The sequence below is a fragment of the Anser anser genome (assembly GCF_964211835.1).
Source record: "Anser anser genome assembly, chromosome: 23".
NCBI classification, from domain to species: Eukaryota; Metazoa; Chordata; class Aves; order Anseriformes; family Anatidae; genus Anser; species Anser anser.
Genome location: NC_139744.1, coordinates 5647689 through 5674670, shown reverse-complemented (window position 1 = coordinate 5674670; position 26982 = coordinate 5647689). Strand labels below are relative to the sequence as shown.

At 61.7% G+C, this 26982-nt stretch overlaps 2 protein-coding genes and 1 long non-coding RNA gene across 10 annotated transcripts; 2 read left to right on the top strand and 1 right to left on the bottom strand.

The window, feature by feature from the left end:
* Positions 1 to 285: 285 nt before the first annotated feature.
* Positions 286 to 18340, bottom strand: NMT1 (N-myristoyltransferase 1). 2 transcript variants are annotated; one of them, XM_083808928.1, is made up of 12 exons: positions 18206 to 18340; positions 11113 to 11224; positions 9763 to 9907; positions 7318 to 7436; positions 6554 to 6645; positions 5778 to 5894; positions 5143 to 5313; positions 4610 to 4718; positions 3451 to 3621; positions 3033 to 3200; positions 2390 to 2527; positions 286 to 629 (listed from the first exon to the last, which is right to left on the bottom strand). In XM_083808928.1, the coding sequence occupies exons 1-12, from the start codon at positions 18331 to 18333 to the stop codon at positions 609 to 611; spliced, it is 1491 nt and encodes a 496-aa protein (XP_083665054.1). In that variant the 5' UTR covers positions 18334 to 18340; the 3' UTR covers positions 286 to 608. The 2 variants fall into 2 exon arrangements, with proteins under 2 accessions (XP_083665054.1, XP_083665055.1); XM_083808929.1 differs by lacking the exon at positions 18206 to 18340 and adding an exon at positions 12675 to 17791.
* On the top strand, positions 18271 to 26867 carry DCAKD (dephospho-CoA kinase domain containing). 7 transcript variants are annotated; one of them, XM_083808941.1, is made up of 6 exons: positions 18495 to 18749; positions 19536 to 19816; positions 20877 to 20994; positions 22892 to 23095; positions 25196 to 25283; positions 25820 to 26867. In XM_083808941.1, the coding sequence occupies exons 3-6, from the start codon at positions 20883 to 20885 to the stop codon at positions 26103 to 26105; spliced, it is 690 nt and encodes a 229-aa protein (XP_083665067.1). In that variant the 5' UTR covers positions 18495 to 18749; positions 19536 to 19816; positions 20877 to 20882; the 3' UTR covers positions 26106 to 26867. The 7 variants fall into 7 exon arrangements, with proteins under 7 accessions (XP_083665070.1, XP_083665065.1, XP_083665067.1 ...); XM_083808944.1 differs by lacking the exons at positions 18495 to 18749; positions 19536 to 19816 and adding an exon at positions 18271 to 18405 and having other exon boundaries at positions 25820 to 26275; XM_083808939.1 differs by lacking the exons at positions 18495 to 18749; positions 19536 to 19816 and adding an exon at positions 18346 to 18476 and having other exon boundaries at positions 25820 to 26275.
* LOC310885507 lies at positions 21093 to 22658 on the top strand. The gene is made up of 2 exons (XR_014574838.1): positions 21093 to 21904; positions 22020 to 22658. It is a non-coding gene; the product is annotated as an uncharacterized lncRNA (long non-coding RNA).
* Positions 26868 to 26982: the final 115 nt, after the last annotated feature.

Below are 26982 nucleotides of genomic sequence, written 5' to 3'. Positions count from 1 at the left end.
CGGGGACAGAGCCGCAGGGGAGCGCTCCAGCCCTGCCACGGCACCGCGCCGCTCCCGGCCCGGTGCTCCACCGTGTGGGTGCCGAAGCGGTGGGTGCGCTTCAGGAGGAACCACCTCGCTCGTCTGCTGGGGCGGGATGCGCGCAGCTCTGCGCAGGGAAAAGCCCGGCACGCCAAGCCTCTGCCTCCATCAACCCGGCTTCTCGTCGAGAAAAGTCAGGGTCCAGCGACCAGGTGGTGACCTTCCGCAGATGAATGCGCTCGTGTCAGTTTGGAACAGGAAAGATTTAAAATATATATAATATATACTTTTATTATTCACCCGTTAACTCCATTATACGCCAATCATGAGCTAGTTTCAGCAGTTACATTCCCTTGATCACGTCTTTACGAGGATGCAATTAAATCAAAACAAAGGAGACCACTGCCGGCACTGGGGGAGCCGTGGCCGGCACTGCGTGACACAGTCGTTAAAATCAGCCGGTGTCTGCGTGGCTGGTTCGCTTCCACCGCTCCGCACGCGGCTCCGGTTTTGGCAGAAGCAGTGAGGGCAGCCCCTCTGCTGGGCCAGGCTCCTCCGCGGCGCTGCGCTCTCCTCGTCGGGTTCGCTTACTGCAACACCAGTCCGACCTGGGGAGCCAACGGAGGAGACGCAGGTCAGGAAGCGCCCAAGCACGAGCGGCTTCAGCCCCAGACCCGGCTCCGGTCGGACGCAGCTCCCTCGCCACGCCTGCTGGGAGGGCTCTGCTCTGTTCGCTACCGGTGCTAGGATATTCGGCTCTGGGATATATCACGCCTGCGTGACAAGCCCGGATGGTCTGCGAGAGCGAGGATGGCACAGAGCCGTACAAAGCGCAGAGCTCCAGGGCTCCAGCAGTGGGGGTGATTAGATTTGCTAGTCAAGGTTATCTCTGAGCTAATGACAATAGATTTGGGAGAAGCTGCTTCCTGACAGGTCCCTCTGCAGGCAGCTGGCGCGCTGGGTGCTCCCTGGGCGCCGCAGGATGGACGTGCTGGTGGCTGTCCCAGGGATGTGCCTGCAGCGCAGGGACGGGCTCAGCCCCAGGCTCCAAACCCATCAGCGCTCTCGGCGAGGGGAGGAGTTGCTTAAGCCCCCCAGCAACCTCCGAGAGCTCTTCAGAAGGCTCAGCGACAGAGCAAAGCTGCTTTGAAGAATGTGGATTTGTAACCTGCGGGTGCAGCGTGACTCAGAACTGCTGGGACAGCAACCCAGACGCCTCAGCTGGAGAAGGCCACAGAAACACTTAATTCCACGCATTAGTCAGCCTGTCGGACCTCACACCTCTGGCTACCTGTCTGCAGGGCTCTCCTGCTTTCTGAGTGGCATAGACAGAAACTGGCTTCACCAGCTCTGCAAACGGAATTGGAGCCCAGAGAGTGCCTGAAGCATTCATCAGCCGTCGCGATGCAGCACGGACACGAGTGCTGCAGTGGGGCAGCTGCTGGCTCTCTAGCACCGGCCTCTCCACGGCTGTGAACGGGACGGATGCCGAACCACAACGCCTTCAGGGTGGAGACGCTGCCTAAAATGGCCCAGGGCAGGCATGAAGCCTACGGGCACGGCTACAAGCACCTGCAAGTGCTCGGAGTGGTGGGGTGGGGAGCAGGCTGCTGGCCCTGGGGGCACCGCGGCACCCACGCTGTGGGTGACCATGCTTGAAGAGCCCCCCATCATCATCGTGGGGTCCTGCACAGCACGACCCGACGGCTCTCAGGAGCGCCTGTTCTCTCCAGGGGGCTCTCGTTCATCGTGTCCCTCCGTGCCATGCCACGACAGACTGACACACAGGCTCCAGGGCTGCGCGAGGACACCCGGCCCTGCGTGGGCTCACGGGGCACAGCAACCACCTGCAGGCTATGGACAGGTGACTGCTGCAACCACCGGTGTTACGTCTGTTAACTTGCAGCCCTTTGCCCCTTCACAGCCATAATTCCCCGTCTCCTCTCTGTACCTTGCCTCCTTGCACGGAGGCCAAAAGTGCAGACGTGTGTGGGGTTAAGGACCCTGAACCACTCTGGTGCTGCACCAGCGCAAACATAAAATGGGCCTGGGGAGATGGGTGCTCTTCCCCAGGCCCCCCCTCGGTGCAGACGCACTGGGGATGGTGGAGAGGAGCGCGTGGTGTCACGAGACTCGTGTTACTGAGTGCAGCTTTGCACCGGACAGCGGCTGGCCTGGGAGCAGGCGTGTGTGAGGGCAAACCCTTGTGCTTGCACGGCGAGGACGTGGCAGCCCGCGGGCAGGATCCCAAGGATCCCTGCAAGGCGAAGAGGCAGCGCCCAGCACCGGCAGCCTGTTCATCTCCCTGGGGGCTCCCTGGGGACGAGACCCCGTCCCGCACGCTGGCCGGACCCCACGAGGCACTCACCTTCTCTGGTGCCATGCTGGGACACTTCCAATTGTACAGGTAATACTGCAGGTTCCCGTCCCCGATCCCAAACTTCAGCTTCTCCAGGAAGGTTTTGTTTTCCATGAGATCCAGTGCATTGAAGACGTCGAATCCTTTCTGCAGAGGCAAGACAAGGCCATCAGCCCGGCCTGCTTACACGCTGGGCAGCATTCCTCCTCCGTGTGTGCTGCCTGCCCCCTCTCTGGCCCAGCTCTGCACCCCCAGAAGGATGGAGTGAGGGTGCTGGGGATGAGCGTGGCACTGTGTGCCAAGTTATACCTGTATATATCGCCATATATCTGCAGATATCAGATATATTGTATATATCTGTAGATATATGGCAATATTGTTTGCTCTAAGAACCGAGTGGGCACCCTGAGCTCAGCTCAGCGCCGGCTGCGTGCCCTAACCTGGCAGGCTCAGGCTATTTGGGTTTCAGACCCTGCGGGATTTGGCTTTGCACAGCTCTGGGGGAGACGTACAAGCCCTACCCCATTGCCAGCCCTCCCCACAAACCCAGGAGCAGCCAGGCGAGAGGAGATGCTCGTGGGGAGCCGCCCGGTGCCCCACGGCCCCGCTCCCGACCTGCCCGGCCCCGCCACGCTGCTCCGCCAGCGCTCACCGACTTGGCGAGGATGAGAGCATCGCTCATGAGGTCAATGAGAGGCGTCTTGGTGTGAACGTTGTAGAAGGAGTAAGCAGCTTTCAGACTCTTGTGAGTTGGGTGGTTCATGATGGTGGAGGGCAGCGTGTAGAAGCTCAGGAAGTCTGTCACCTCCCCTTGGGCGCTCTAAAAACCAGAAGTGACACCTCTGTGACACCGCAGCACGTCAGAGACACATTAAAGCCTGCTTAGAGCCTCTGAGGGGCTTTGCCAGTGTCACTGTGCACATGTTGGCGCCACCGAGAGCTCCCTGCGAGCAGGCGTGGGGCAGCCCGGGATGGAAAGGCACCACCCTGCAGCAGCTCCCACCTCCCACTCTCCTCCCAAGGGAGCAGCCCAGGAACCCCCCGCCCCGGTCCTGTCCCTGCTCCCTCACCTCTACCACAAAGGTGTCGATGATGTTCTCCTGAGGTAAGAACCAGTGCTCCACCTCCTCTCGGCTCATGATGGGTGTCAGGTGGAAATGCTTCAGGTACTCGGTCAACAGCTTGTGCACTGCAGAGATATCTTTCTGCTCCATTGGCCGCAAGCCGGGAGTCTTGGGAGTCTACAAGAAGCGGGACAAATCATTTGCACTGCTTGTACGGCGGCTTTCACCTCCCCAGGACTCTCAGCTGCCTCAGACACGCAGCACGGAGATGCTCTGTGCTGAGATCAGCCCACCTGCAGTCCCACAGCCCCTGCCGAGCCCTCTCCCCCTCCAGGCACTAACGACACAAGATCTCTGCTTCCCTCCAGGTCTCTGCTCCCGAGCACAGCGGGGACGGGCTGGGAGAGGTGCCCCGGGCATGGCGGGGTGCTACACGGAGCTGGCGTTATTTCTCATTGGACTCAATTCCTGCTCTAGGGTTGGGATTGCTCAGCAAAGCCCAAATGAAGCGGCGCGGGCTGTTTCTGGGTCTGGGTTTCTGCACGAAAAGTAGCCACAAAACAGCAGCTGCTGCCTTTGCTGACACGGGAGGCAGCAGACAGGAGCCATGTGCTGCCCAGCACTGAACCAGCGTTCTCCAAATGAGGCGAGCAGCTCTGACCGACAGAAGGAAGCAAACAAGGTCAGGGAAGGTGGTGGCAATTTTAATGCTTTGTTTTTCTTTTCTCCCATATCCAGCTGGGGAACTTCCCCAGCAGGACAACTGCAGTGACAGAGCCGATCAGTTTGACTGAAGAATGAGGGACTAACCCAATTCAAGGTCACTCCGAGGCTGTGTTTGGACAGATGAAGGCTGTCATATCTGCATTCTTGTTTTACTAGGACGACAGGATATGACTCACCATGAAATAAAAGATCACAGGGTCCTCTAGTTGCAAGAATTTGCCCTTAAAATGCAGGTACCCAGGCAAGATAAATAAAAATTAAATAAAGCCCAGTAGCTTGACAAAGCCATTTACGACATGAAAGAAACCCCAGTTCTCCAGGAAGAGGGCTGAACCTCAGCTGAGGTGGTTGTGTGCCTGATTCAGAGCCTCATCCCTTGCTCAGCAAGGAGAAACTCACGAGCTCTGCCTCCGCAGCTCACAGCCCTGCTGGCACCCACCTCGGGCAACCGGTAAAGCTTCATGGTACGTTGCATAGTCATGTTCCTGCTCAGGTGGGAGAATTTGACCTCGATGAGTTTCCGAGGATTCAGGGAGCGGTGCCAGTACCTGCAGAAACACACTCGCTGTGGGAGACTTGTTCTTGGACAGCGGCAGGCTGCGAGAGCACAAGGTTCTCGTAGCTGCCATCAGAGGGCAAGCGAGAACGTTGCGACAGCTCACCAAGGGGCTCTCGCAGGCCAGGAGCTCCCGCAGAGCAAAACAAGGGCGGCCTGAAGAGCACGTGCTACAGACTCCGCTGCCTTGTGATAAATGAGCAGCTTAAGCAAAGCTGCTGGACTTAATCCCTGAAGGACACCACGGGGAGGAGAAACCTGGGCTGGAGCTGATCTGTCCTGCCCTGGGGAATCCCACACCTGTAAGTGCAGCCGTCCTGGTGCTCTGCAGCACGCCACGGAGGGATCCCAGCACGGGAAGGCCTGCAGAGGTTTTCACTAGCCCTAAATCTTTTCGGAGAACTGGAGACACTCACCTGCAAGTCCCCACAGGCTTCGGCAGCACCACTCCCGCTGTGTAAACAGCCTGAAATATTCCCTCCAGATGAACCCGCCGCGTGATCTCACGGATCAGAACTGGAGCCACTCGTTTTGAGCGCAACTTTTTGTGGACGCACAGGAAGTTTATCTCCACCATCTTCTTCTCTCTTGGGAAAGAAACAACGCATAGCATGAAACCCAACTGCCCTGACCTGGGAGGATCAGTCCAATGCCCTGGGCAATTTACTTCCAGCCTCTTCAAGGCACAGAGGACTCAAAGCCCCAGGGAAGGCCAAGGGGCAAGGTCTGGCTTTGGAGAACTCTCCTTCAAGCTATTGCCCAAGATTTTCCCAGGAAATAGTCTCCATCCAGCCACGGAGGATTTCTGTAAGCCAGAGCTCTAAGCTGACCTCACTCGCTGGTGAGCCAATATCCCCCTTCGTGTCTCTCAGCTCCAAGACACCCTTGCACAGAACTTTGCTGCCCATCTTACACATTCCCCACCTTCTCCTCCAAGCAGCAAAGCATCTCCATGGCTGAACAGTGTAGAGCCAGCTCAGTCAGACTTTCTGGGCACTCCTGGGAATGTCATCAAGGGCCGGGATGAGAAATTCAACTGAGCAGCACTTACGTGTCATAGATGTGGATTGTGGCTGGAATTGCGCTGATAAAGCCGACCAGCTTCTTGCTGGAGACAACTCGGACACCGCAGTGCCACTGGGGCAACCAGCCTGGGGGACGCAGGGCCCTGGAAAAGAGGCGGTGGTCACGTCCCACCCAAGGTCCCCTGTGCACCTACTTCTGCCTCCTGCCTCCCTGCCTGCCCTGGGATGCTTTGAGTCCTGCCCCAGGCCACCGAGAGCCGTGGGTGTGCAGGCAGGAGGACGAGAGGTGACCGCGGTGTCACAGGGCAGGAAGGCTGGGATCCAGGGACATTCCTGCACTCTGCGGCCGAGGCCAGTTCTCACTGGCGACACGGGAGCAAATCTGTGTTCCTCGATTCATGAACGCCCTGAGGAAACAGCAGCTCAGCTGTAACAGGTCTCCAAGTGTTATTGCTGGCAGCATTACTTGGCAGTCACCTTCATCCTACAGCTCTGGGTCACTGGGAAGCTCCTCAGCTACCAGGATTTTTGCAGCACTCGAGGGACGAAAACAAAGAGGAAAAAAAAACCAGTTTGGGGCTCCTGTATCTCAAAGAAGCCAGAAGCAGGCAGGGCTGGGTGAAATCCCTCTCGCAGGGTACCTGGGACGCAGCTCCCAGACAGACGTGTGTGGTGACAGATGGGAAAAGAAGATTTTGGAAGGAGGTGAGAAGGGATGAGCAAAGGCAGCTGCAGTGCTATCACCGCGATCAAGCTCGCTAGCATCCAACACCCTCTGCTCCACGGTGGCAGTGCCACTCACCACAGCAGGAACTCGGGAGAGTAGTCGAAGCGGAACATGTTGTCGTCGTCTTCCACATAGTTCTCGTTGAGAAGCGTGTACAGCTCTTTCAGCTAGAGCAGGAGAGATTGAGCAGGTCAAGCGAGTCGGTCACCCATCGCCCCCCCCAGCTGCCCTGAAATGGGGCCCAAACACTTTTTGTGCGGCTGCAGAAACGGAGTTCTCGTTCTTCCCCATGAAGAAACCAGGCAAACGTGGCCAGTGTGGGACGAGAGCTAAGTGCGCGCTGGGGGGAAGTCAGACCCACCCAGCTCTAAGGAGATGCTGAGATGGAGATGTTGGAGTGGTGGAAGGTATGTGCAGCAGTCCAAGCACTGAACTGCTCACCATGTTCCAGAGACGCCCACCCAGCGAGTGCGTGAGGGGACCTTAGCAATGTTTATAAATACCCAAAGTGTGGGAGACGGAGGGATTTGGCCAACCTCTTTTCAGCGGTTTGTGGGGACAGGACAAGGGGCAATGGCCACAAAATGGAGCACAGGAAGTTCCGCACCAACATGTGAAAAAACTCCTTCACGGTGAGGGTGACGGAGCACTGGAACAGGCTGCCCAGGGAGGTTGTGGAGTCTCCTTCGCTGGAGATATTCAAGGCCCATCTGGACGCCTGCCTGGGCAACCTGCTCTAGGGAAGCTGTTTTGGCAGGGGGTTGGACCCGCTGATCTCTGGAGGTCCCTTCCAACCCCTGCGATTCTGTGATTCTGTGTGCCGAGCCGCCTCTACTCACCACGCCTCTATCCCCAAGGTCCAGGGCGTCCCAGGTGAAGCCTTGGGGCAAGGTGTATGGCTCCTGGCGGATGTTGTCTTTGTCTGGTTCAACGGGACCGTGGGTGTTCACCACTTCTCCTGCGAGAGAGAGCAGGGAGCCATGAAGACACTCTCTGCTCTTTGAGATCAAGTCTCCATGACACTCGTCTGACCAACAAGCCTCGCTTCCACAGCCTGGTCTCTCACCCTCGCTGCCGGTATTTCACCCGTCCATTTTGGGACGTGCCACGTGTTCAACACAACGTGGGCAGAGAATCAAACCCGCTCTTTCAAGGGCAATGGCAGAGCAAAGCAGGCAGCGGAGAGGAAGCGACCGAACTGATCAGAGCTTCAAGGCCACGGCGACATCGGCCGTGCCCGTGAAAGACACCGTGGTGCTCCAGCCCGCCTGCCTTCTCGCCCTGCAGCAGAGGAGCTCTACGCAGAGGTGTAAACACTCTGTGCTCATGCGCTGAGGATCCCACAGGCCTGCTCTTCGCAGACTGAGCCAGCCCAGCCTTTCTTAGCCGAGCACAACTTCAGCCTTCAGCCAGGCAAAGCAACCACAAGAGCACGGCCTTCCCCTTCTCCAAGCCCCAGCACCAGCCGGCAGTTTCCCATGATCTGCTCCTCCTTCCCCGCAGCCTCGGACGGTGGCTCTCTCCCTGCCAGCTCTGGCCCCTGCCATTTGGCAAGCATCAGGGCTCCCTTCCCACTGCGCTTAACTGAGAGCTGCCGCGAACAGGACAACTTTTGTTCAAAAACACTGACTCCTGAAGCGCTCGATTCAGCCAAGAGGTGTTGGTTAAAGCACCAGCTTTTTCAGAGATGTCAACACGGCTCTGCAAACAGCAGCATCGCTTGAGTGCTGCCAAGAGAAGCACACCCCACTGATTAGGAATTCCCTTAAAAAGGGATTTGAAAAGGTTTCCAGGCAATGGGGAGGCAAACAAAACCCAGAGCAAGAACTGCCCCCATCACAGCCGAAACAGGACAGGTTCCTGAAACGCTCACCCACGGCAGTGCCCTCTGTTTTGAATAGGTGCTGAATGACTCTGAAATCCGGCCCCAAAATGCTGCAGCACTTTTGCTACCAGACCCTAAATAGCCTCGTGCACCTAACGCTGCGTGCCAAAGTGCTCCTGACCCAGTGCCAAGAGACACAGCGTGACCGCCAGCCAGAGCGCGGCCAGCAACAGGCTGCGCTGGGCCTGTGTTGCGCCTCTTCTTCTCCACCCGTTTCAAGAAATGAAATCTTTTTGAAATTTCCCCCATCAGGGTTTACCGAGGCAGAAGTGATGTTTGCCACGTCAGGATCCTCTGGTGAAAGGGGCAAACACAAGGTCAGACTTTGCTGCCTCAGTAACCCCGTGCCCAGGGTATCTCACAATGGTTTTCCCAGCACGAGCACAAAGAGGGACCAAAGCTGAGTGTCACTTCCAGCAAACGGTCCTCTGAGAGCAAACAAAGCCTCAGACTGGTGCTGACAACATGAAAAGGGAATCGGTCGTGGCGTTTGCAGCAAGAGGGGCCGGACACAGCCGTGTGAAGTTTGTACAGCTAATTGCAGCCACAATAAGCTTCGGGGAAATCTGGACACCGTGGGCTTGGACCCGTTCGTTAGTTCTCTGAAGCCCTGCATGGATTTTGCTGGGAGATGCAGGGGGGGGAAAGAACAAGCAGAACGATCCCGGGCGCCACAGGAGCGCTGCAGATTTGCTCCAATTAGTTCGGGATCGAGCTTTCCAGCAAGGCAGCTCTGCGGCAGCCCGCCCCTCTCTGTGCATCTCTCTTCCTTGCAGGTCTGCTCAGCCGCTAAGCGCTCCTGCCATGCCGAGAAACACCTCGTTACCGACACCAAATCACTCTGACACACGCTGACAGAATTGAGGGCGGACTGGAGAAAGGGCTGGAGCAAGTACTAGAGGCGGGAGGCGCGGGCTGGCTGCTGGCAGGGGGACGAGGGCTCGGGAGCTGGGATTCCCCAAACTGGGACACGCACCGCAGCTTGGAGGTGCTGGTGCTCGCCGTGTCTGTCCCCCCCTCTCCAAGCCTGGGACTTGGTAAGAGAAAGACTGGCAACACTTTGTGTGAAACTCAGCCACAAAGGGCTCGGAAGATCCATTTTAAGGCTAAAGAATGAGATTGAGGGATCCCAAATGGAGGAGGCACCAAACCAGATGTCTGAGGTGGCTGCTTGTCCTCCTGCCCCCCCAGCCGTGCGTGCGGCCCTCCTGCAGCAGGCTCTGCAGGTGGGGGATCAGTGCTGTTCATGCTTTCAAAGCCCAGACACAGCAGTGAGGGGCCATGCAAGGACTCGCTCGCTGGCCACGAACCCTCACAGCTCCCACGAGGGCTTCTTCGGACAGCCCGGGGACCACAAGGCTGGACCACGGGGCACAGCAGGGCGAGGGGCTGCACGTACCTAGCTTGGGCACCGGCTGCGTGTCCCAGAACTGGTAGCTGCGCTTGCTGGCTTCCTCCATGGTTTTGGCAGGGCCCTGGCCTACAGAGAAGAGCTCGATGGCTTTTTGAATCTCCTGGATCCTCTCAGCAGGCAAAGAGTTGACCTGAGGGTAGAAAAGGGAGGTGAGAGGACAAAATGAGTACGCAGAGCAAGCAGGTCTGGGTTTCAGCTCCTCGCATGGGGAAACTGGGGCTGACCCTGCCTTGGTGCGCTGCCAGGAAGGGGAGATGAGGTTCCCTTTCCAGCCTACGTCTTCTCATAACCCCCTACCAGATGGACAAACCCTTTTAGGAGCCACCTGCCACGCACCTAAAGGTAGCTTCTAGGTGCCCCTGGGGCAAAGGGGACAGAAGACTAACCGCCTTAGAACGCGTGACGCCTGGGGAAGGAAGGTGTTGCGAGCGCACAGAGCAAACGCCTCTGCCTCACAGCCACGCAGCCACCCTGGGCCAACCCCCACGCGGCGTTTGGGCTTTCTGCGCTGTCTCTTCTCTCACTGCTTCAGCCCGTGACTCCCAGGTGAGTCACTGGGCACTGCGGGCCAGGACAACACGCAGCGAGGCTGCGAGGCGCGGCGCGGACGAAGGACGCGCTCCTCTTCCTCCTCCCCACCCGGAGCTTCAGCAGCTGAAGTCGCGACCCCAGCTCCTCGCTGATTCCCCGGGGAGGAAAGTCGGAAACCCTCAGAAAGCCCGAGGTAACGCTCTGCACAGGCAGACAGACAAAATATTAGAAATATTTGGCTGATGGGGGTGCCGCCCCGGCAGGGACAAACCGTGCATGCCCCGAGCTCCCTCCCGAGGCGCCGAGCCCAGGGCACAGCCGAGAGGAGCAAGCCAGCCCCTGCTGTGCCCCCGCTGCTGTTCTTATGTTAATTAAGCAAAAATCAACAACATCGGCAGGCGGCCAAGGAGGAGGAAAATGCGCTCCTTGTGCCGGCCGCGGGCAGGAGAGGAAGCTGGCAGGCGGCGGCCGGGCTTGGTGGCACAGAGCGGCGCTTCCCGGCCCTCCCCAGCTCATCTGGGGAAGGACGAAGTCGGAGGCGCCGGTCTGACCCCTTTCCTGCACCCGGCTTCGACAGCCACTGAAGGACCGCATTCACCCCTTGGCCCTCCCCAAACACCTCCCGCGGCGCTGGGAATTCCCATGCGCCAAGCCAGGCCGGGGAATTAAAGCTTCAGGTTTTTTTTTGAACAGCCAAGTGGCCGAATACAACAGGCAGCGTCAGCGCTGGGAGGCTCCTTCCTCGCCCTAAGCCACGTGGGAGAGGTTTGGGATGCTCTCGGCCACCGGGAAGGGGTCGCCCACCTTCACTGGCTGGTCCTGAGCCTGCTCAGGTTGGTCTCCTCCTTTCTCTTTCTTCCGTTTTGGTTTCTTTTTCTTCTTTTTGGCTCCGCTGTCGTTCGCTGGACTCAAGCCACTAGGGAACAAAAGAAACATCATTGCAGCCTTTTACGTTTATTTTTAAAGGACACTTACACGGTCTCTGAAGCTCTATAAAGAAAATAAAGGCTCCCTGTTCTGAATCCAAGCAAGCCGCCAGGAGAGGAGGGCCCTGTGTACGAGGGGTGCAGCCACAAGCACTGTGCCCTGGATCCCCTGAGCCCAGCTCTTGCTCGACGAGCTCCCAAAATGGGACGGGCAGGAACATCTCCCACCCCGCGGGTTTGCTCGGCTGCCCGGCTCCGTGCGGGTCCTGCAGCAGGTCCAGCCCCGGGATCAGGCACTGCAGCAGGTCCTGGCTGAGCCCCACGGGGGGACCGTGGCCGAGGAGGCTGCAGCAAACTTCCCCCCACGTGCAGGGGCGATGAGCTACGGAGATGGGCGGTGGTTAAACTGGGAAATTATTTTATTGTAAGACCGGGGCTGGAAAAAAGAGCCAGGGCAACAAATTCTCTTCGGGAGCAGAGGGTGGGAAGCGCTCAGGCCAGGGCACTGTGGCTCTCTCCAGGGATTTGGGGCAGTCCCCGGCCGCGCAGCCAGCAACTGCCCCAAAGCCCCAGGTGTGAGCCCCTGCCCTGTGCAGGGCGCGGAGCCGGGCTCCCCGTGCCCGCAGCCAGGCCGGCGGCAACCCGACGTCGCGTGGGGACAAAGCCCGGGGGAGGCGCCCGGGTGGGAACTCGCCGGTCGAAACAGCTGCAGAGGGACCGAGCCGAAGCCACATCGCCCGCAGAAGAGGGTGGCTCAGAGCGGGGGCACCGGCACCCAGCGGGCTCCGCTGATCCACGTGCCCCGGGTCTGCCCCCTCTCCCCTGGCCCTACTGAGTTTGGCTAAAAAGCGACCGTCCCGTTGCCTTTTCCATTTTCACGAAGGACACCAAAGCCCTCGAGCGGAGCTGGAAAACCAACCCACACGGAAAATCCTCGCTGAGGACCGCGGAGGCTTCCCGGAGAACTTCAGCCCCCTCACGTGACCTGGGGCTCCTGCCTCCCCGCCACCCCCGGGAGGTCTCCGGGCCACCCTCCCGTCCCCACCTGCCTGGGGACGCCCCGTGCGCATCGCGGGCTTCGGCTCGTGGCAAACCTGGAGGCACCAACGGTCGAGAGCAAGCAGAAGAGCTACCTCTGGGACTCGACCCCCGTGCTCTCCCAGCTCGGCGCAGGCAGCAGCAGGCGAGGAGCTGGAATTTCTCCTCCCTTCCCTCGGGCTGGCTGAGGCTGGCTCCGGGTGCCCCTGGCCCGAGCCCTGCCCCAGCAGGGCCACCCGGAGCGGGGTGCCCAGCCCCTGGCCTCCTGGGGAGAGGTTCCAGCTGGAGAAACCCCGCAGCTGATGCCCAGAGATCTCTCCACATACGTGGACACGTCCTCGGTGGGAGGACGTCGAGCAGCTCCCCTGTCCGTTAGCAGCTCCCCCAGGCACAAAGCCCCACCTGGCGGCACAGATCATCACAAGGGACGTGCGGTGGCCTTCAGCACGCTGCCCTGCCCTCGGTGTCCCTTGAAGCACGCCTCAGCCGACCCGCTCCTCCTTCCTCTTCTCTCCCCAGCTCTTCGCGCACGTCTCCAGGGACCCAGCCCAGCACGTTTCTCGCCCTGCGGATCTGAGGCTGCCTCCTCCTTGCAGCCCCAGCACGCCCGCAGCGCTGAGCTGGCCCGGCGGCGGATGGAGACCCTCCGGAGCCGTGGAAACCCCCCCGGTGCGGCTTCTCCCGGGGCGCCTCAACGACTTTACCAAGCAGCAGATAGCGGTGAACAGGGTGGAGCAGAGAAAGGGAAGAAGAAACACGCTGGAAAGCATGCTGGAGCAGCATCCAACTATTTCTCTCGGAAAGGCCAGGAAAAGGAGAGAGCCAGGCGGGGGAATAAGGCTTAAAAAAACCCTGGACGGAGCAGCAGGGGAGCTTTGAAAGCAGGGGAAAGGGGAGCGAGAGCTGGGCTTTGGTGGTGAAACAGCCAGAGCCGGGCGCAGAGCTGCCTGCTGACAGCGAGGCTGCTCGCGTTGAGCGCCGCAGAAACCCGATGTAATGTGGAGCCTTCGCCCCGGCGAGGCAGCGACCTGCGGCCCGAGAACGTCTCTGCGCCACCGAGCAGCGCCCGGGGCCGGGCTTTCTTCGCACGACTGCAGACGGCGTTTCCCCGGGGGACGATTCCTGCGCACCGGGATCCTCCGCGCCCGGGCTTTTCCACGTTCCCCTGACGCCGCGAGGCCCCGCGGGCCTGCTCCCCGTCCTCCTCGTGTCCCGGCGTCGCGCTGCTCCTGCGGCACGGCAACCGGGCCCGAGGCTGACGGGAGCCGGGTGCTCGGCGGCTGCCGCCGAGGTCCCGGTGGAACACCAAACCTAACGCCACCGCGACCCGCTCCCGGAGCTCGGCACCTCCCGGACCGCTCCGGCAGCTCGGCTGTGTGCAGGGCAAGTGCTGGTGCGGAGAGCGAGAGGCGCCGGCGGCGCTACCCGCACGGAGACGGGCAGCGTCGGCTCGCGAGCACGCGGAGCCGTCGGCCGCCCAGGGCCGCTCGCTGCCTCGCTCAGCCAAAGGCAGCTCGCTCAGCGCCCTCGTGCTCCGCAGGAGCGTTTCGAACGCCTGCTCCGGCGGCTGAGGAGAAAAAATCGGCTCTTCCCTCTGCAGAGGTGGGCGGTCGGGGGCCGTGCGCAGCGGTCCCCGCAGGGCGCGCCTCACCTCTCCTCCCGGCGAGGGGAAGGGGCTTTGCCTTTGCCCCGGGAGCGCGCGGCCTGACACGACAGCGAAAGTAATTACAGCAAAGCGGCCCTGACACGGCTATCGATCTCGGTGACAGACGCGTGACGGGTTTTTTAACTCCCCGCACAGCCCCCGGCGGCGCAGGGAGGTGCTGGCGGAGGGGGAAGGACGGCGCCATCCCTGCGCAGCGCCCCCGGGGCGGCTGCACCCGGGTCCTGAGCCGGAGAGACGAGCGAAGCCGACCACCGTGCGGACCGCCAGAGCCGCAGTAAATACATTCAGCTGATTTCTGACCCGTTCCGATACCCCGGGCAGCGGAAGGGGGTGTGCGAGCGCATCCCAGTGCCAAGGGAGACTGGTGCGCTTTCCCCGGTGAGCGGTGCTGCTGCGCTAACCCCTCACGTCGGGGCGCCGCGGGGGTCGGAGGCGACAGACAAAACCCTCCTGCCTCCTCCGCTCCCGCCCGCCCGTCCCTGCGCGTGCGGCCGGCGTCGCCTCGCTTCATAAAGCAGAGCTGCCAGGTCCAAACTCCCCTGCTAATGAGCTGAGCCCAGGACGATATCGCTTTACCGACACGGTGGGCTTTCAGGTAAAAGCGGGGAGAAAATCCTCCCTGATCTATGAGCAAAGCCGTCGTGACCAGGAAGAAATCAGGGCGGACTGAAGCCCCGCCAGCTTACCCTCGGCAACGCTCGGGGGCAATTTCTATTTTCAAGTCCATTTAGTAAACCAAACGCCCTCCTCTTTACCCGCCGGGGGCCCCGCTCCAGGGTCCCCAGTCCCTTCTGGCACCCCCCAGACCCCACCACGCCCTGCGGCGGCGCCCGCTGCGGGTGCCCGGGGCCCGAGCTGCGACGGCCCCGAGTCCCCGCTAACGGCGCGATGCAAGGCGCCGAGCAGCGCGTGCGGACGCCGTCCTGCCCTGCCACCTGCCGAGGAGCAGATAACCGTCAGCCCCGGGCGGCTCTGCACGAAGCCCGCGGCGCTCCCAGCCTTTCTCCGCTCCTATCTCCTTTCTGACCCGAGCTGCTCTGGCAGATAAAGCGGGTGGAGGAGGGCCCGCCGGCCGCGTTAGGAGCTATCTATCCCGCCCCGACTTGCCAAGCACCTGCGGGATCTCTCCTGGGGGGCTCCGCCACCCCCTGAGCACGGAACCCGGTTGCTCGGTGCTCCGGGCGAGGCGCCTCTGACGCCATTTCCATCGCCTCTCCCTGCGCCCACCTTCCCCCAAGGGACGGCTCCTCCGGTCAGAGGAAAAGGAGCCCCAATTACTTTCTGCACAGCAGTTCAGACTCACGGCCCGAGCTCTCTCCAAAATCGGCCCTCGGAAGCCCCTCGCTTAACTTCACCCGGCTCGGGGCCGCTGCCCCGCGCAGCCCCGCTGGAAGCCGGCCAACGTCAGGTGCGCCGGGAAGGCGCTCGCGCTGCGTTTCTGCGGCTGAAAGCTTTCTTCTGTCCCGCAGCGCGAGGGAAGCCCGAGGGGGAAGAGCTCAGCGCTCAGCCAAGCCCTCTGACCGTGCTCGGGCTGCCCGCAGCCCCCTCGGCTCCCAAAACCCAGCAGAAGCTGAGTGGCGAGGGGGGGGCTTCGAGACCGGGGCTGGGGCTATTTGCTGTTGCGTGGGCACTGCCGCGATCAGGGCAAGATCTTCTTCCCTCGCACGGACCGAGACGTCGTGCTCGTGCTCTCAGCCTGCTTCACACCCCGCCTAAGAGAGCGAAGGGGTCCAAGCTCTGCCGGCTGTGCCTCCGAGACAAAGCCAGAAACGCCAGCTTTGCTCCATGCCGTAAGTCTGCAATTCCTCCCAGGCACGGCCTCGCAACCAGCAAGGCGGCGGGCGAGGAGCGGCGTCTGCCCCGCGTTTAGACGCCGGCAAATCCCCCCGGCAAACCCGCGGCTAATCAGGCGCAGCCGCACGCGGGTAATCCCCTTAGGCTGCGGGGCAGAGGCAGGGCTCGAGCAGGAGGGAGGCCGCCCGGACGGCGGGGACGGCACGGAGCGGGGCGCAGGGACGCACAGGGCGCAACGGCGCGCGCCGAACTCGCTTCTGCGTGTCGGCCCCGGGGAGGCTGTCTGGGAAACATCCTCCCGTGGGGTAAGCCGTCAGCCCGGGCAGGCTGATCGTCCTCCCGTGGGGAAAGCAGGGGCAGCGAGGGCGAAACCAGGGCTCCGCAGGGCCGTTTACCCACGAGCAGAGCCATCGCCCCGCGGCCGTGAGACGGCTGGGACCGCCCGGACGTCCGCGGCACGGAGCGGCGGGAGGGCTTGTGCCGAGAGGCCGCCGCCACGCTGCCCCCACGCAACGGGAAGCCGGCAAACGAGGCTGAGGCTTCGGATCTGGAGCAGCCGCGAACGCAACGCCCCTTTCGCGCGCAGGAAATTAGGACAAATACGAAAGCGCGAGCCTGTGCTGGAAAATAAACCCGGTCGGCTTCGCCAGAGCTGTGCAGCCACTTCCCAGCGCTGACACGGGCCCGGGGCGGAGGAAAACTCAATTCCTCTTTCCTGTCCTTAAAAGGAAAGGAAGTGTTGCTCTTGCTCTGCGATATTTTCGTGTTTTTAAATCCCAGAGCCAAGATCTGGCGACTCTCGGCACGAACTGGGCACTGCCAGGGGCAGGACTCCAAGCAGCGCTCTGCGAACCCGCCCGGGAAATTCCGGCTGAAATCAGAGCTCCCCGTCCCCTGCTGTCCCTGTGGGCCGGGGACAGCGTTCGCCCCGTACCAGAAACACGTCTACACCTCGGCGCAACGGGGCGATAGGAAATCCACAGGACTGACAGGCGTCAGGAAAGCAAACCACAGCCTCTCCTGCTTGGCCTTTTCTCCCCCCGCGCAGCTCCGCGGCCAGAAGCCTCGGTGGGGGACGCGCTTGCTCGCGAGCGCCCAAGTCCTCCTGGCTATCAGCAGCCCCGCCGTTTTAAGGTTATTTCCCAAGTTATCGGAGCTGGGAACTCCACAAGGGTATTTGTTACGGGGACTGCCAGCTTTGTGGTGCTCCAGCCCCAGCCCCAGCAGGGGCAGGAAGCTGCACCTTAACTCCCCGGGCTCGCAGGGGGCGTGATGCCCGCAGCGGGGCACGACGAGCGCTCCACCACACCTCTTCCTGGCAAAGAGCAGCCTGAACAGCCGGACTGGGGGAAATAACGGCGAGAAAGCTCATCCAGCAATAGTGATTAAGCACCGTGTCTCCTCTCTGCTTGGATCTGGTTTCCGCAAACCTAATCACGTCAGGGGGAAAGAAAAGAAAAATCTTCCCAAGCACGGCTAAACCTATTAAACCGAGACACGGTGCCACACCCGGGAGGCAAATAAAATACAAATGCACATCTGTGCTGTCATAAAGAAGGCCCCGGTAATATTTCTTGGGTGACCTTTTATTAACTTCGGTTACCGGACAGATGACATCAGCTGCTGACGGGGAGAGAAAAGCTCCTCGGCCAGCGGGGCCGGGCGAGCGGCGGGAGCGGGGCAGAGGCACGAAACCCTCTGGAAGCGTGCGGCGAAGCTTCGGGGCGGCGCTGTGCCCGCTGCCTACGGGGCAGGCGCGGGGACGCCGCCTCTCCTGCACGCCACGTGCGCCTCGAGGCAGCTCGGCGCCTCGCGCGGCGCCACGGGCACGGCCTTGGGGTCTCCCGGCTCCCCTCCTCCTGGCTGCGTGAGCCCCTCTCCGCTTGGCTCGGCCCCCGGCCAGCTGCCTCCGGCTGCCCCCCACGCCCCAGCCCCTGGGCAAAGCCCTGGGCGCTGCCCCGGGGCCACGGGGGGCACGCGGGTGACGAGGGGCACAGGATGCCGCGGGGACGGCAGCGCGAGGCCACGGGATGGCGGTGGCACCGCCGCAGGGTGACAACCTGCAGGCCCCGGTGTGGCACTGGGTGACACAGCGATGATGGGGGGGGGCGGGGAGGACCGGGGGGGGCTGTGGTGGGGAAAGGGGGACACGGGGTGGCATCACTCCGGGACCAGCACTCGGCTGAGGGCGGCCCCGAGGCTCCCCAGCCCGGGTCCCGTCTCCCATCCAGGCCACGGACGCGGCCGGACCTGCTTAGCTTCGGGACACGCTCCCGCAACGGGAGTGAATGGGAGCCCGACGGCCCGCCCCTCCCTCGGCGCGATCGACAGGCAGCTCGGCCAATCGCAGCGCGCGGCGCTAGCCGCTGGCCAATCAGCGCGAGCGCGGGGCGGGGCACCGCTCACTTCCCGGCCGCTGCCCGCCTCAATGGGCCCGGCGGCCGCCGCGGCGGGCGGCCCGGCTGCCGCTCACCCCCGGTTCGAGCCGCGCTCCGCCTCGTTCTCGCAGTCGCTGCAGTGCTCGCGGTCGTTCTCCTCCGCCGGCGGCCGCTGAGGCCTCGCCGGCGGCCGCCTCGCTGCTGTCTCACTGTCGTCCGCCATCTTGAAACGGGGCCTCGGCGGCTGCCGCGCCCCCGCAACAACGCGCGCCGCGATTGGGCGGCGGGCCGCGGGGTATGCCGGGACTCGTAGTCCGTGCGGGCAGGCGGCGGCGGGGCCGGGCGGAGGCTGGAACTACAACTCCCGTCAGCCTTCGCGGGGCTGGGGGGGGGGGGGCGAGCTCGGCGGAGGAGGCCACCCGGTGCCCGTCTGGTTCCCGCGGCGGCGGGGAGCCCCCTCCTCCGTCCCCTCCGCCGCCCGTCCCTCATGAGGGGCTGCCCGCCCGCTTCCTTCCTGACGGGGCGGAGCGGTTCCAATAAGCGCGGCGCCGATTGGCTGGGAGAGGGACGGCGCTTGGGGACAGCCAATAGGCGTGCGAGACACTGCGCTGCGAGTGAAGCCACGCAGGGGGGCAGCGGGTGAGGGAACGGGGGGCGCGGGGCTGGGAGCGGGGCGGGCGGGGGCGCTGAGGGGAGCCCTCGCGGCAGGGCGCTCACAGAAGGAAGCGCCCCCTGTGGCTGCTCCGTCCCTCCCCCGGCTGCCCTCTCGGCCTGCCTCCCGGTCGCGTTGCCTGGCGGAGGCCAGAAGCGTCCCGGAACCGGGGAATTTGGGGCAGAAACCGGTGGTTCTGGCGCCTGCCTGCAAACACCCGCGGGAGCGGGGCGGCGGCTGCCCGCGTGTGCGGTTCAGTTCTCGGTACACGTTTATGCTCGGCGCCCTGCAGCGTATAGCCGCGCGGTGTCCGCCGAAGGCCTGCTCCGCTCCTCGAGCTGCGCCAGCCCTGCGCGCTGCCTCAGGGGGTGTACGAAATCCTGCCAGAAAGGGCTGGGCCCTACCCCGCCGTGGCGCAGGGGCCGTGAGGGTCCGACCCTCTGTCACAGCGCGCCCGCTGCGGCGCAGGGGAGGGCTCCCCGTGGGGCCTGGGTCCTCGCGTGGCAACAAAGCCCGGGGTTTACATCAGCCTCTCGCAAGGCACTGCCGTGTATCGTAAATGCCCTTTCTGATTCCCTTTGAATTCCCCCTCGTTGCTGCTGGAGTTAACCCCATCCGTTTGCCTGGCTCCTTGGAAGGGAAAGGAGCACGCGGTGCTGGTGTGCGCTGGCGTCGGCTCCCGGCAGCCACGGAGCGAAGCCGCTTTGTGACGCTGCTGGCAGGTGCTGCTGGCTTCCTCGCTTTGCTCCGACTCCTGGTTTTTCCCTCTGCAGAATTGCCTCCAGCTGCCGCAGAACACGTCCAGCCCCTTTGGTGGACCTGGGTCCTCTTTGTAGGACCAAGTCGTGACAAAGGTGTCTTTTTCAAGCAGCGCTGCATTCTTGGGATGATCCGCCCATCCTCGGCAGCCCTGCACAGCCACACTCCTGCCTTTAGCGTGGTCCCAACAGCCTTTTGTGGGGGCCCACGTGGGCAGTAGGTACCTGGTAGCCGTGTTCTGAGTTCTTGGAGCTGGTGCTGAGGTGTACGGAGAGAGGAGTGACACAGGAGCCAGGTTAGGCAGAACAGGGGCTGCCGTTGGGGTTGGGGCAGGTGGCTCTCCAGGAGGGGTGGCGGGAGCTGGATTTCCTTCGTCTGGCCAAGAGGAGGCCGAGGGGTGTCCAAGGGCAGCCGGCGACTCCCGGAAGGGCGCTGCCAAAGATGTGGAGCCAGTTCCTGCTCAGCGACACCAGCTGGGAGCAGCAGCCACCGCTGGGGCTTGGGAGGCTCAGGCTGGGCACGAGAGCTCCTGGCCCGTGAGGGCGTCGTGGCCCTGGACGAGGTGCCGTGAGGCTGCGGGCTCTGCCCTTGGGGGCTTGCAGGGCTCGGCTGCACCAGTGAGAGCTGCTCGGGGTGAGCAGGGTGGTCGTAGGGTCCCCCCCAGGCCTCGAGGCTGTCGCAAGCCCAGGCTGTGCGTTTAGTGCCGCCCTTGTGAGCCGCCAGACACGAGCCCGACGCACGGAGCCATGCTGCCGAAGACGGTGCTGGCTTCCAGGTAACGTGGGGCTGGGATTTACTCCCTGGCTGCCGCGCTTTGCGTCCCGATTATGTCGGAGGCAGCTCATCTCCTCTTACGGCCCATCTGTTGAGATCAAGCAGCGCCCTCGCTGTCAGCCCTCGTGTCTGTGGGCTGAGATGTTGGGTAAGTTCTTCCCGTTTGTCACTGATTCTGGGTCACCCTCGGCAGCCCCGCTGGAGATCTCAATGTCCTGGGGTTCGGGGTGCTGGGGGTGAGGCTGTGGCTCGATGCGCGGGCGCTAAATGGGAGCAATCCCAGCGAGTCGCGGGGAGCTGCAGGTAGCCCGGGTGCAGGAGCTTACAGCTGGCTCAAACCACACGTCCCGAATTCGCGGGGCCCGGGGAAGCCTCGTTTAACCCGGCTGGTTTTCAGCCCCTGAAGCAGGGGTGCCCTGCACAGAGGGGTGCCAGGCATGTAATAAGGTCTCGGCGCCTCCCTGGAAGCGTGTGACTGAGCTCCGAATGGAGTCGCCTGTTCGGTGTAAGCGTGTGGTGCGCACAGCGTGAACACAGCAGCCGTGGCCTGGCGCGTTCTCAGCTCTCTCTTTCTGTTTCAGAGCACGATGTTCCTGGTCGGACTCTCGGGTGGAATCGCGTCGGGGAAGAGCACGGTCGTGGCCGTACTCCGGGAACTGGGCTGTGCCGTGATTGATGCCGATGTTATTGCCAGAGAGGGTTAGTTGTGCATAGCTCATCTTTCTCCCCGAGGTTCCCCTGACGACTGGGATTGATGCGCGGTGAGGCGCAGACAGCAGAGGGTGCTCTGGGTACGTCAGACACCCGTTTCCCTCCGATTTCCCCGGTCGATGAGGATGTGCGCAGCGGCTGTCTCGGGGGATTGGAACTGGGATATATTTCTAATCAAAAAAAAAAAAAAGAAAAAGAAAAAAATCAGATCATGTCCTAATAAGAAATGCCCCGGGGACGTCTTGCCCTGAGTTTCCCTCTCCTGGAGCGCAGTGCAGTCAGCACTCGCTGGCTTTGGAAGCCAACTCCTGGCGAAAGCGATGCGCTCCTCCTCAGAGCGGGTTCCCTCGGCTGATCCGACTTCCTCAGCCCCAGGACACCCGCCCCAAACCTCGGTTATGTCAGGTGGGATCGCCGATGCTGGAGGAGAATTCCCCTCTGTGCTGGGCGTTGCTTTCTTCTTAACACAAAGATCGATCCACAGAATTATTTGTGCCTGAACGTGCTCAGAAAAAGCGGCTACAAATCTCTCAGATCAGAGGGAATTCGGTCTGCGCTTCCGCCTGGCACACCTGCATCTTGCTGCTCTGTTCGCCTTGCTACAGCGAAGACCCAGAAACCCAGACCTGTCGCACCGGTGGGCCTGGAGCAGAGCCCGCTCTCGCCAGGTGTGACGTGGGGCGAGCCGTCAGTGCCCCCCGAGACGCCGGGGAGAGCAGCGCTCGCTTCCGCGGGGCCCGCTCATTCTGTATGCGCGAGGTCTCGGGTCTGCAGCGGAGGAGTGGTGCAGGTTGTGTCACGGAAACGCCCGCGCCGTGCTGCTCGTCGAGGAACTTACCTCGTAGCCCCTCAAAGCTGTGACGCTGCCGCGTCTTATTGCACCGTCATTCCCCTCGAGGTGTGGAAAATTTGCTAGAGGTGCTAAAAGCCCTCAGAGACCATAGGCAAACGCCACAGATACGCGGTGTCTGTGTTCTGCCAGTCACTTCCTTTTCCTCCGATTCCCTTTTTAGATGTCTGTTTACTACACGGATTTCACCCATACCGAAACTGCCTCCATGTGAAACTCCGACGGAGAAAGAAATTGGTCCTAAGGGCTTTTATTAGGTTGCCCTGAGGTTACAACCTGTGGCAACGTTCCTGGGTTTTTGAGAGAAAATTATATACAGGCTGTTGTTCTCTGTGGTTAGCCCCAGCTTGATCTTAATTATGTTTTTATTATTTCATCCTTTTCGCTGGCGATTTTGATGGCTCAAAAATCCCGTGTTTCTGTAATGTCAGAGTCCCTGCAAATACCTGTTGGGAACGGATCTCTAGAAGGTTTCTGTTCGTGCTTGCAATGAATTTGGTGACTGAGGCTAACGACAGTGGGGGGAAAAAAAACCCTTAGTAACAGCCAGAGCCAACCGCCAGCGTGCAGCCAGGCTGCGTTCGCCTCGTGTGAAGTTTCAGCTGAAGGAAACCAATCTCTTTAAGATCCCCCCCGCTCAAATCCTCGCCCTGCCCGCGGTGGGAACAGGCTCGGTCCCGTCCCTGCTGTGACAGCGAGTCCCTCGCCCGGCCTGCTGACCCCTAACCCGGGTCGTGGCGCTGAATTAATGCCTGCAGGGCGCTTCGATCTCGCGGCTGTCAGACCTCGGAGGCACCTTGGGCTGGCGGTTCTGCGGACGGGGCTCGTGCAGCACCGCTGCCAGGTGGCTGCGAGGCTGCGGCGCCGAGCCGCGCCGGTCTGGGCTCGGCGCGCGCTGGCAGCCAGATGCGCTCTCTGCCGAGGAGAACGAGCGCGGTTATTTAATGAACAAAACCCATTTGAGGCCGATCGCTGATGCAAACGCTGGCTGTGCCGCAGAATTGTCTCTAACCTCCGGCTGTTTAATGTTATCAGTGGTGCAGCCCCGCTTGAAGGCCTACCAGCAGATAGTGTGCTGCTTCGGCACCGGCATCCTCTTGGAGAGCGGCGAGATAAATCGCGAGGCTCTAGGAAACATTATCTTCTCCCACCCGGAGAAACGGCAGCTGCTGAACGCCATCACCCACCCCGAGATCCAGAAGGAGATGCTGAAGCAGATCTTGAAGTACTTTGTGCTGGGTAAGAGACCGGGCCGCGCGGCGGCCGGCCCCGCTCGCTCTGGCTTCGGTGTTCAGGTGGGGAGAGGGATGGGGAAGGAGAAGGGAGCGGCGCTGAGGGACGGCCGTTGCGCTCTGCCGCCCGCGGCCTTTAGCGCCGGCGCTTGGAGGATTCGCTCCTGCCCTTCCTGCATTTCATTGCTGCCCTTCGCGTCCTTCTTCTGTGGTGTAAAGTGCATCTGGAGGGCCTGAGCGAAGCATTGTGAGGCCTCTTCTGAGATTACGTGCTGGATAATGCCATACCTTCCGAAATGGCCAAATGTTATCCCCCGCTCCCGGCCTCTCTGGGCTTCGATGAAAGCTGCGAAGCGCTTTTAGTCCCGATAAGGTGAGAAATGGGCTGACAGCTGTGGTTTCCAAAGTCCCCCCTTCTTCCCCTGATAAATATAACAAATACAGCTGTCAAACTTGGTCTAATCAAATGCCAGATAAGATCACCAGCTGTTTTGGAGGGCTCCGTGTAGACAGAAGGATGGCTTAATAGAGTCAGACTGGTTCTGCGGAGCTTATCAAAGCTGAGCCGTCTGACAGCTGAATGGGCCCGCGCTGGGGCTCCGCGGGGCCCCGCTCCCCGGGGCCGAGGAGGAGGAAGGGGGGGGAGCCCCGGGCAGGGAAGCTGGGAGCTAAACCGTGCTGGAGTTTCGAACCCAGGCCGCGGATGCAGAAGGAAGACGCTGTCCTGCCCCTTGGCGAGAGCGCTGCGTGTGTTCGGCAGGCTGCTTTGTCCTCATTAGTCAGGCTTTAATGATTTGGGATAGCTGGATGCTGTCTCCGAGGATTGCTTTGTAAGGAAAGCGCTATTGATCAAGCCATAGGGCAGCAAGAAGTCTCTCTGTCTAGAGATGCTGGTAAAATGGTGGTTTGCTGGATGATTACGCCTTTGTCAAGGCTTTCGTTGCCGCGGGCAGGTCGGTTCGGGAGCGCTGGCTTGGTTTGTGAAGCCGAGACCCCGGCGAAGTTGGAGATGTCCCCGTGGCCGGCTGCGTCCGAGCAAACGACCCGGGGAAGCGAGGGCCCCGGCACACGGCTTTCCCCTGCCCTCACCAGCTCGTCCAGGCTGTGCGGCACCGCCCTGACCACCCCAAAAGCTGCTGTAGGAGCTTGGGTTCCTGCAGGCGGGGGAGCAGAGGCACGTGGAGAGGTTGGGGTCGGCTGCAGGGCCCCGGAGGGTGGAGGCTCACGGTGACGGGCTCCTCTTCGCCTGCTCCATCCAGCCCCGAGGCAGGCTCAGCTCTCCTCTGCCCACGCTGTCCCTGCTGTCCCCGGCCGTCCCCGTGGCTCTGTGCAGAAGGAAGCCCGGCGCTTGGTGCCTCTGGCACTTTTCATGCCCAGCCCGGTCCCGGGGTGCAGCCAGGAGGGGTTTTGGGGCTGTACGCGTGGTTTGGGGGTGTTTTAAAAAACGTCGGCCATGTTCGGTCAGATATTTGAGAGCCTGGCAAAGGGCGTGCAGCCGGCATCAGAGGGACCCTGGTGTGAGGTCTCCGGCCCTGGGGCTGTACCCGAGGCACGCGCCCGTTTCAGCTGCGAGAGGTTTGCAAGGATTTCCTCGCTCCCCTTGGGAAAAGCGGGGCTGCTTAGCTAAAGCTTTCCAGAAGGGGAGAAAACTAAGCTGAGAAATGAACTGGAAAGCCTCGGCTTAAAAGTCTGTAGCCTGGCAGAGACTTGGAGAGCCGAAAGAGAGAGGAGCAAATTGTGCTGTGGGCACTGCTCCCCGGGAGAGGCCGGCAAAGGCGCTGAGGCTGCCGCTCTTGCCAGCAACGCACAGGCGCTTTCATTTGAGCTTCTTGTTTCAGCTCCTCATTATATTTCTGCAGCTTCACCTTTGGTCTGAGATCATCCAGGTTAGGGTTGTTGGTTTTTTTTTTTTCTTTTTTTTTGCTGTGGAAGCTCGGAATTGAACCGTTTCCTCCCTCCGAGAGGGAGGAGGGCAGGCGCGCTCTGCTCTTCCCTGCGGAGCAGCTGTAAAGCTCGAGCAGCTGTGGCTGCGCTGCACGTGCGGAGCGAGGGCTTTGGGAACTGCGAGTGAGACTGTTCCTTTTGGCGGGGGCTGTCGTTTCTGCAGGCTACCGCTATGTGATCCTCGACATCCCCCTGCTCTTTGAGACCAACAGGCTGACGAAGTTTATGAAGCACACGGTCTTGGTTTACTGGTAAGTGCCACGCGAGCCACGAGAGGCCCAGGACGCTGCCGCCTCTCTCGGAGGCTGGGGGGGGGCTGTCCCCTCCCTCCCCTGCCCCCCGGTGCGGATTTGGCCGCAGCCTCGGCGTGGAGCCGTGCCGTACGCCGCCTCTGCTCTGTAAGCGCAAGAAGCAGCACCTTCCTTCATCCTAGCGGAGGAGTGCCGGAGTCTTCCTACCGAGGTTTCTCTGAAACCTGGCACCGGCGTCATGGCAGTTGCTGTCCCTGGGCCTCGCGCGAGCTGTGCCCTGTCGGCCGGGGCAGGCTTTCGGGCACCACCCTGCTCTTATGGGCCAGGGGAATGCCAGAACCACGCAGCACAGCCCGCCTGGGCAGCGGGGTGGCAGTTGCCGTGCTCGGTCCGCGACGAAGCAGGGCACACCTCTCTCCTATACCCCGGCCATTTCCCCTCGTGCCCAAGACAGACCCCGTCAGCACACGGGGCCGGCTGCGGACCCCTTTTCCCTCCCGTGCCCCTGTCTCAGCGCCGCCTTCCCGCCCCGGCAGCGACCCGCAGACTCAGCTGTCGCGGCTGATGAAGAGGAACGGGCTGTGCCAGGCCGAGGCCGAAGCCCGCATCGCCTCCCAGCTGCCGCTGGACGAGAAGCGCAAACTGGCGAGCCACGTCATCGACAACTCCGGGGACCGCGAGAGCACGCGCCGGCAGGTCCTGAGGCTGCACGCCCGGCTGGAGGATTCCCTGGACTTCCTCTGGGCACGGCTGGCGGTGGGAGCGGCTGTGGCTGGCCTTGGAGGGCTGGTGTACCTCCTCCTCCAGCACTTCCTCTCTTAAATCACCTTTTTTAGGGGCATTTTTTTTTTGTCTTTGAAGGGCCTGGATTTCCAGGTTTGAAAAGGGCAGCGAAAGGCCACCTGTTTTAATGAGCTTTGCCAGCTGAATGCAGACAGGGGGGTGAGGCGTCTCCTCGCAGCCTTCCCAAGGTGAATACGAGTTTTCTTCCAGCACCGTCTCCCGTCTCCTTTCATTAAGTTCCAGCTCAGGTAGTTGCCCACCAGCTGTCTGTGGGGCGGGATGGCTGCCTCTGGAGGGGACGAGGCCCTTGTTTTCCCCCTTGTGGGCCTGAATGGTGGGACTTAGCCTGCAGAGAATTCAGGCACTTCAGTGTCCCCTGGGGCAGTCCTGGGGGCTCTCAGGTCCTGAGGCCGCTATCAGGTGTCCCCAGGTTGGTCCCCTCCTAGTGCACAGCCCCAGCTAATCGGAATTTAGGTGGGGGATTTCCCCTTATTTCCTGTTAAATGTGTCCACCCGCATGGGATAGGTGCTCAGCTGGCTGCTCGTGGTCCCTCCTGCCCCGTATTTCTGCAGCGTAAATAATCCCGTGGTCATTACTTGTGGGTCACCCCTGCCGAAGGGGGGTGATGCTGAGGGGCTGCTGCATCCCTGCAGGGGACTGGGACCTGGGACCTGCCTCGGGAAACGCGATTGCTGCTGTTGGAGTTCGCCTTCAGCGGCTCCCTGGGGGGGGGAGAGCACGAGTCTGGGCAAAGCGGGTGTGGGTTCTTGGCGTTTGTTTTAATAAAGCACCGAACAGCAGACGGTTCCCCGAGGCTCTGAAATCTCCGGGCTGCGAGCGCTGCTCTTTCCTGGCCGGCTCCCAGGTTGTTCCTATGCCGGGGCACGGCTGCGCTCTGTAAAGTTCACCGCGTGC

What these genes read in the sequence shown, in the direction of transcription:
- NMT1 (XM_083808928.1), bottom strand. Translation starts at nt 18,333, where the DNA reads ATGGCGGACGACAGTGAGACAGCAGCGAGGCGGCCGCCGGCGAGGCCT. An exon ending in ACCTTGGGGATAGAGGCGTG is followed by an intron (nt 6,646 to 7,317) that starts GTGAGTAGAGGC and finishes CTCCTGCTCTAG; the next exon opens with CTGAAAGAGCTGTACACGCT. An exon ending in TCTCCCGAGTTCCTGCTGTG is followed by an intron (nt 5,895 to 6,553) that starts GTGAGTGGCACT and finishes CCTCTTTTCCAG; the next exon opens with GGCCCTGCGTCCCCCAGGCT.
- DCAKD (XM_083808939.1), top strand. Translation starts at nt 18,408, where the DNA reads ATGCCGGGACTCGTAGTCCGTGCGGGCAGGCGGCGGCGGGGCCGGGCG. An exon ending in AGGCTGGAACTACAACTCCC is followed by an intron (nt 18,477 to 20,876) that starts GTCAGCCTTCGC and finishes TTTCTGTTTCAG; the next exon opens with AGCACGATGTTCCTGGTCGG. An exon ending in CACACGGTCTTGGTTTACTG is followed by an intron (nt 25,284 to 25,819) that starts GTAAGTGCCACG and finishes CCGCCCCGGCAG; the next exon opens with CGACCCGCAGACTCAGCTGT.